We start from the raw sequence: 7707 nt of genomic DNA on the forward strand, positions 1-7707 counted from the left end.
ATTGTCTTCAACAGAATGGGTATTGGTTAGAAACTGGATTCCTCGTAGAGAGGGGATGTGTTGGGTCACGTTCCCGACCCTAACCTCACCTGCAAGTCACACATGAAAAATAAATCAGTAGTACAGCAGGTACAAGAATACGACGGCAAACATCTGGTGTCTGATATAAAGGAAAATCTTGAACTCCCTATGGATGCGTTTAGAAGGCTGGAACTGACAAAAATAGCAAGGAAGTGAAGGACTTTGCGATGTCGCTGTTCGTGACTGCTCTTCGTCCACGTAATTTACCCTGGAAGTAGCACACATCAAGGATTTACTGAATGATTAATTTGGGTCTGGGAAATGATGATGAGGAACCTCAGACTGCAAAAGAAGAAAATGTGCTGCTGCACTGCCACCAATTGTAGGCGACAGTGAAGGTGCTAAATGTGTGCTCCTGCTAAAGACTGAATATGATTCCTCATTCTTTGAATGCTGTAATTTATGACTGCAATTATCTGTCATCTTATTTATGTCATTTCATTGTAGCCATTTTTGTTACTGTTTTTTTGGAATAAAAAAAAAAGAAAAGAAGAAAGCGGTTATAGACGCATCACTCTGGAATCGCGCGACCGCTACGGTCGCAGGTTCGGATCCTGCCTAAGGCATGTATGTGTGTGATGTCCTTAAGTTAGTTAGGTTTAATTAGTTCTAAGTTCTAGGGGACTGATGATCTGAGATGTTAAGTCCCATAGTGCTCAGAGCCATTTTTTTTTGTACGCATGCTAATGACAAGAAAAGCCTTAGAAATTTTCTGCCTTTTTGTAAAACTGGTGTGTTTAGAGCGTAGTTGTCCAAGTGACAGTGTTATAAAAGCCTAGTAAGACAGTTAACTGCATAAGAATTTCTTATTTTATTTTATGAAGTTGTAATTTTAATTAACTGATTTTTTATAAAATTGAAAACAAAATTTACTTGTGTTGACTTTATTTCGAGAATTAAGTTTTTTCCTAAGAATTGAGTAATACGATAGAACACGGTGCAACTGCACAGCAATGTTTGATTCTTGTTTAGGGTACTGATGTGAAACAAATGGTTTTAAAAGTTTCTCTTGACGTTCAGTAAACCTCCACTTTCCTAAATTCGTGTCTTGTCATTCTTCAATAATAAGAAAGATAATCACGATAATAATAATAGTAATAATAACAACAGTTACTATTATTGTTATTGTTATTATTATCAGTTTTGTTTCGTTTATGACGTTTCACAGCTCCTTGTTTCATTATTCTCTTTACTTCGCTTTCTGTTACGGCTTATGCAGTATTGTTATCATTGATAGCGTAAATAATACGATAGATGAACTAGGAAATAAAAATGCAACTTTCTGATAGATCAAGGTTGAATACGAATGAAACCTAAGCTTACAGCCGTGTTTTGACGGTCGATTCCGCTGTGGAGTGAAACATTTATTCAGTAAACAGCCTTTAGACTGTATATGACTCACTCTCCGTTACCCTATATGTTTTCTTCGAGGGACCTTAGGCTCGTCTCACACTGGGACACTTGTGACAGTCACCGGTGACGGTCACTGTTAGAGATGCATTCGTTTGAATTGGAGCATTCACACCGGGACACTGCACTGAGTCACCGAGTCACGGTGACCCAGCAGTGACTCACCCTCGCCACACGTGACGGACACCGACACACTGTCCGCTGCGGTCACCGCCGGACATGCATTAGCTTGTATTGGAGTGTTCACACTGGGACACGGATCACAGGCACAGCAGTGCAGAGTTGCCAACAGACAGGCAGCCGTTGCTGAGCCCAGTGGTTCTCCACACAGTGCAGCCATGAGTTTAGAGTTCATCAACACAGAAGATTTTATAAGTGAAGCGGAAAGTCGTCCCGTTACTTGGGATATGAAAAGCAAAGACTGCAGTAACAAAGTCATGAAAATGAAAGCGTGGCAAGAAATTATTACGAAGTTTGTGCCTGATTTCGATGAAAAGAGCATAGATGAAAGAAACAAAATTGGTAAGTTCTGTATTATTTTTTCACTTTAATGCCGTATTTTTCGGACCACAAGAATAGCGAAATATGTTTTCTATCCCTGTACGAGGCTAAGAGGCTAATAACCTACAAAGAGAATGCTATCACTCACCCCTTTTCTTTTGCATTACCAATAGCAAGTGTACTGTTATGCAGTCTCAATGCGAGAAGAATGGACAAAATGGATGAGCGCAGAAACCATGTACTCACCCCTCCAGGGCGAATGAAAGTAAAATAAAATAGTTTTATTTCAACATTTTCATAACAAAATTAAGGGTACGTCTTTTTGTAGTCTAATAAGGCGCTCCGCCATATGGTCTGAAAAATACAGTTAAAATATTATTCAAAACAACATTAATTTACGCATATGTTGTTACTATAATAATGAATTTTATTTATTTACCATAATACTATTGACTTACGAGTTTTTGACACCCGAATGAGAACAGTGCTCTTGTTTGGGTTCTGTTCAATTAGGTACACACAACTGTAATACAGAAAAGTGCATTGTAATTATAATTTTAATTGCAAGTTTTAATCAGTTCAGTGAACGCAACAGTATGGTTTGTTACAATAAACATGGTAATAATTGAACCCTGCACATTTCAAATGCAATTCCAATGAACATTTAGGCCTAACGACATTAATGTTCACATAACATTTCTAGCACTTAGATTTTTTGTAGCTGCCATGGCACTTCGCCTTCAGAGCTGATGAAGTAGTTTGCGAAATCTTCTCTGATACCGTTCGCAATATTTCCTCCACGGACCAAGCAAGGTGACATGTCCTGCAATCCCTGAATAGTTAACGTATCCTCAAACTGTATTCCATCACGATCACGCACAAAGTTATGGAGGAGGCAACATGTCTTCACAATAGACTCTGTCAAATCTAACATCCAGTGGTCGATAGAAAATGCGCCACTTGTTTGCAAGAATTCCAAAAGTACACTCGACGTACCTTCTAGCTCTGCACAGTCTATAGTTGAACACACATTTTTTAATGTATAAATACTTTCACCATAAGGGCGCAAAATGAATTTTGACAATCCGAAACCTTCATCTCCTACTAACATGTATGGCATAGGTCTTTCAAACGATAATGACAGTTGTTTTGGTGCAGGTAAATCTAGCGTACCATCTTGTAGTTTATTATTTAACACTGTATTACGAAAGACAGTTGAGTCGGACGATTTCCCATATGCTCCAACGTCTATAAATAAGAATTTGTACGTCGAATCACAAACAGTTAACAACAGAATGGAAAAATAGTCCTTATAATAATAGTAGAGTGAACCACTGGAGTGGGTTTTACAATTCTGATGTGCTTTCCGTCCACTGCTCCCACACAATGAGGAAAGTTGGCCCTCTTATGGAATCCTTCAGCTGAGGCAAGCCATAGATCTTTCGAGAGGTCGGGAAAACATTTTGACTTCATTTTACGCCATATGGCAGAGTAAACGTCTCGTATAATATGCGAGATAGTTGATACTCCAATTCTGTACTGAAAATGTAAGTCCATCATGGATGATCCGGCCCCCAAGTACCTGTAAAAAAAAAAGATAAAGCATATTGAACAAAACTACAAAATTATGCAGGTTACACACAAGCATACACGCACACAAACGTAGACATTAAAGATAACCAGGTGAAACACCCGGCATCTATAATTTTAATAAATGTTAATAATTGTACTATGCCTATAACTTTCGCACAAGTGAGAAAGTTTCATCGCAATCGGATGAACGGTACGACTGCGCATAAAATACGAACAAAACCAAACAAACATTCATTTTTATATATTAGATATTACAATACAATGGTGGTTTTTGTTTGTTGCAGGGACAATCCTTCAAAGGATATGGAAGAGCTTAAGGGCCAGTTATACCAGAGAATTATTAAGGCAAAAAACAGAAAAGAGTGGTTCTGCAGCAACTGGTAGGAATAAGTATATCTACTTCGATCAGCTGCGAGTCCTAACAACTGACTGTAAGAACAGTACTTCTAGTGTTGACAATGATGATGATGAAGACAGAAATGAGTTTGATGAAGGAGAAAATTTAGAGCAGGAGGCACGTGAAAAAACTGCTGAGCGATGGCAAAAAAGGCCACGTGAAAAGAAGAGTCTTGAAGAAGAAGATATCCTATATAACATTTTGAAGGAAAAGTACGCCAGAAAAGACAATTCATCACAGCAAGCCGACGAAGATAGCTTGTTTATGCAGTCTTTAGTGCCTGAATTAAAAATATTACCCAGTCATGCAAGATTGAAAGTGAAATCAGATTTGATGAATGTCATTAGTAATGCCCAACAATATTACAGCGCTTCTGCTTCCTCTTCGTCCCAAATAGGATTTGCTCCGGTACCAAATTACGCTACGGGGGATCCGCATCAGGTCCGTGCATATCATGTAACAGCTCAAGGCTACACTGGAGGACAGTCGAGGCTGTCCGATCAGTTACCAGCTGTGTGCTCGCCAGCGGCCTCCGAGTACAGTAACGAGTCCTTAATATACTTTTCAACAGCACAGGCAGAGAAACAATGAACTTGAAACTATCAGTGAAAGTTTTACAATATTTTATAATGTATATTAATACCAGTTAAAATCTGTAAAATTTGCTTTCAATTAAATAAAATAATGCTACAGTACCTACCTTAATGTAAGAGCAAGCTTTTCCTCTGGTGGGATAGCCTTCCTTAGTATAGTGTCTTTTCCTGTGATTGCTTCTTTCACATTTTCTAGTAGTTCATCAAATGAAGTTTTTGACATTCGAAAATACTGAAAAAACTTCTTCTCAGAATGTCTCAGACCGTCATAAAGGGTGTAATACAACCCTTTCTCCAGCTGATCACGTAGCAGTGGATGTATGTGTAATGAACGTATTGTCTTCATTCTCCTCCTCCTCCTCATTACAAGTACTAACAACAGTTCCTCCTCGCTCGAGTCCATTTCACCAACTAATCAGTTGGCAACAGATGCTGTGTGGGACACCAGTGACCCAGGAGTATTCGCCACAGTCACCGGTGACCGTCACCGGTGACCGTCACAAGTGTCCCAGTGTGAAACGAGCCTTACAGTCAGACCTACAATTTGAAAATTGGGGTATAGTAAAGCTTTAAGGGGGGCTCCAGGTGCTTCTTCTCATTTGCTAAGAAAGTTGTTTGAAGCTAAGTACCGGGATCGAGTCCCAGTTCCCCATACTCTTCTTATCTGTTGAGAAGTTACATTAAAGTAACCTTCTTCAACATCCACATGTACACCTTCCTACATACTCCACAAGCTACCGTATGGCGCACTTCAGAGGGTTCCTTGTACTAGTACTGGTCATTTCCTTTCCTGTTCCAGTCCCAAATAAAGCGAGGGAAAAGCCCTAATCTCTCTAATATTATCTTCGTAGTGCTTAGGTGAAATGTACGCTGTCGGCGGTAGAATCGTCCTGCGTCGGCCTCAAGTGTGGGTTTTCAAAATTTTCTCAATAGTGCTCCTCTGAAAGAGCGTCGCCTTCCTTCCAATGATTCCCATTAGAGTTCCCGAAGCATTTGCTGATACTTGACTATTGTTCGAACCTAAAGGTAACGAGTCTAGCAGCCCACCTCTGAAATGCTTAGAAGTCTTCCTTCAACCAGGCGTGATGCGGATCCCACATTCGAGCAGTACTCTACAGTGCAGGCTGTTGCAGCTCGTCGGCCCCGTTGTGGGGTGCGCCCTGCTCCAGGGAGCCGTGTCGCTGGCTGTGACCATTATAGTGGGCCGGCACGCTAGCACGTGGCACGGCTGGCTGAGGCGGGCAGCAAGGCGAGCGAGCATTTTGATGTGCCAGCTGCGTCTTACAAGATCGACAACCTCATACCCTTAGCTGCAAAGACGTGGTTACATGCTACCTAAGGAAATACGATGTTCAGGGAATAAATAAGATACAACTGTTTTACAAGAAATTGCATACTAAATTTATTGACCCTCTGTAGCTTGAAATTTTCCTTTCATTACAAGATCGGAAATATCAGTCGTCAAAGTGTTCGCAACGTTAATGCGGAGGATGGCCTTCATTGTTGCATCCTGATGAAACGATCGTTCCTTACTTTTTTCTCTTTTCATTGCTGAGAAAAACTGCTCACAACACTGATCTGAGCCGCATTGTTGTGTAGCTTGGGAAAAGTTTTTTGCTGTAATGAGCGATACCATCGTGACAAATGCAACGTGTTGTAGTACCTCAATTTCAACAAAGTTGAATTTTGCGAATCAATAATCTCCAATTGAACTGACGATGACAAGTCATAGGAGGAAACTGTAAAAGGAGTACTGAACACCTTAAGTTCCATTTCCACACTAGTGAGGTCTCGGAATCGTGTTTCAAACGACGCGATGAGCTGCCTTAACTTTGCTTGGTAATCGCCGAAAGTAGTAACTTCATGTAGTTTTAAAGAAGCAATACTATTGAAGAACGTTAAATGTCCATCACTCATCTGCCTCTCAAAATAACGTAACTTTCCCATGAACGCTTTGATCTGGTCGTGCATGTAAACGATTAGGTGCCCTTTGCCCTTCAATGACAGATTTAAATTATTCAGATGCATAGTTATGTCAGCTAGGAACGCCAGGTCTGATATCCATTTTATATCTTTCAGACAACGCATTTCTTCCCCTTTCATTTCGAGAAAAAGGGATATTTCGTCACGAATGGAAAAGAAAACATCAAGGCATATCTCCATACTCTGCTTCTATATCTTTCAGGAATCCTTTGAATTGGCGATGATTATTACCATGACGCCCCACAAAATTCACACACTTCGCGGCATCTTTCATTACGCCACCTAGCTCTACTGTTTCAGCACACAGTGCCTCTTGATGAATAAAACATTGAAGAGTGAAAATGTCTTTCCCGAACCCGTCCCTGAGTTTATTTTTCAAACGAGAAGTAAAACTTTGGTGACACCCGATCATTTGTGGTGCACCGTCTGTCGCTACAGAATGGAACTTATCCCACGGCAAATTCATATTGTGCACTGATTCACAAACAGCTTCAAAAATGTCACGTCCTGTTGCGGTGTAATCAAGTGGTACGACATCCAAGAGTTCTTCATTTACTTGAAGACACGAATAATGTCGTTGCATATTGTACCTCTTAGCAGATTTAAATACTTTATCATATGCAACACACTGCGGACTACCATCCCTCTCAATCGATAGAAAGGTATCCTTCAATAGACGTACAGCGCTCTCGCGGCTAGTCATAGCTGTCATTGAACACGGATTATTGCGTCAGTTGCGGTTGCATGCGGCCAGGGGGCAGTGAGTTCGCTTTCCCCCTCCACGCGGGCTCCGAACTGCAGCAGTGAGCGCTCCGGCTCCCTGGAGCTCGGTTGGAACAGCCTGCTATAGTGGGTCGTACTAGCGCTGTATACACGGAGTCCTTTACAGGTGAACCACACTTCCCTAAAGATTCCCCCAATAAACCGAAGTCGACCATTCGCCTTCCCTACTATAATTCTCATGCTCATTCCGTTTCATATTGCTTTGCAGCGCTACGCCCAGCTATTTAATCGATGTGACTGTGTCAAGCAGCGCAGTGCTGACGCTGCACTCTAATGTCGTGGGTTTGTTTTTCCTACTCATCTGCATTAACTTACAGTTTTTCTACATTTATAACTAGCTGCCATTCATGTCATCAACTAGAAATT

At 40.9% G+C, this 7707-nt stretch overlaps 1 protein-coding gene across 1 annotated transcript; it reads left to right on the top strand.

Annotated features, from left to right (window-relative positions):
• The first annotated feature begins 1829 nt into the window (after positions 1 to 1829).
• On the top strand, positions 1830 to 4573 carry LOC126283151 (uncharacterized). The gene is made up of 2 exons (XM_049982253.1): positions 1830 to 2013; positions 3870 to 4573. The coding sequence occupies exons 1-2, from the start codon at positions 1830 to 1832 to the stop codon at positions 4571 to 4573; spliced, it is 888 nt and encodes a 295-aa protein (XP_049838210.1).
• The last annotated feature ends 3134 nt before the right edge of the window (positions 4574 to 7707 follow it).

Source organism: Schistocerca gregaria, chromosome 1 (genome assembly GCF_023897955.1).
Source record: "Schistocerca gregaria isolate iqSchGreg1 chromosome 1, iqSchGreg1.2, whole genome shotgun sequence".
NCBI classification, from domain to species: domain Eukaryota; kingdom Metazoa; phylum Arthropoda; class Insecta; order Orthoptera; family Acrididae; genus Schistocerca; species Schistocerca gregaria.

Bases quoted from the DNA above. Each gene is read 5' to 3' on its own strand.
- LOC126283151 (XM_049982253.1), top strand. From the start codon at position 1,830: ATGAGTTTAGAGTTCATCAACACAGAAGATTTTATAAGTGAAGCGGAA. The intron at 2,014-3,869 runs GTAAGTTCTGTA...TGTTTGTTGCAG, and splicing joins AGATGAAAGAAACAAAATTG to GGACAATCCTTCAAAGGATA.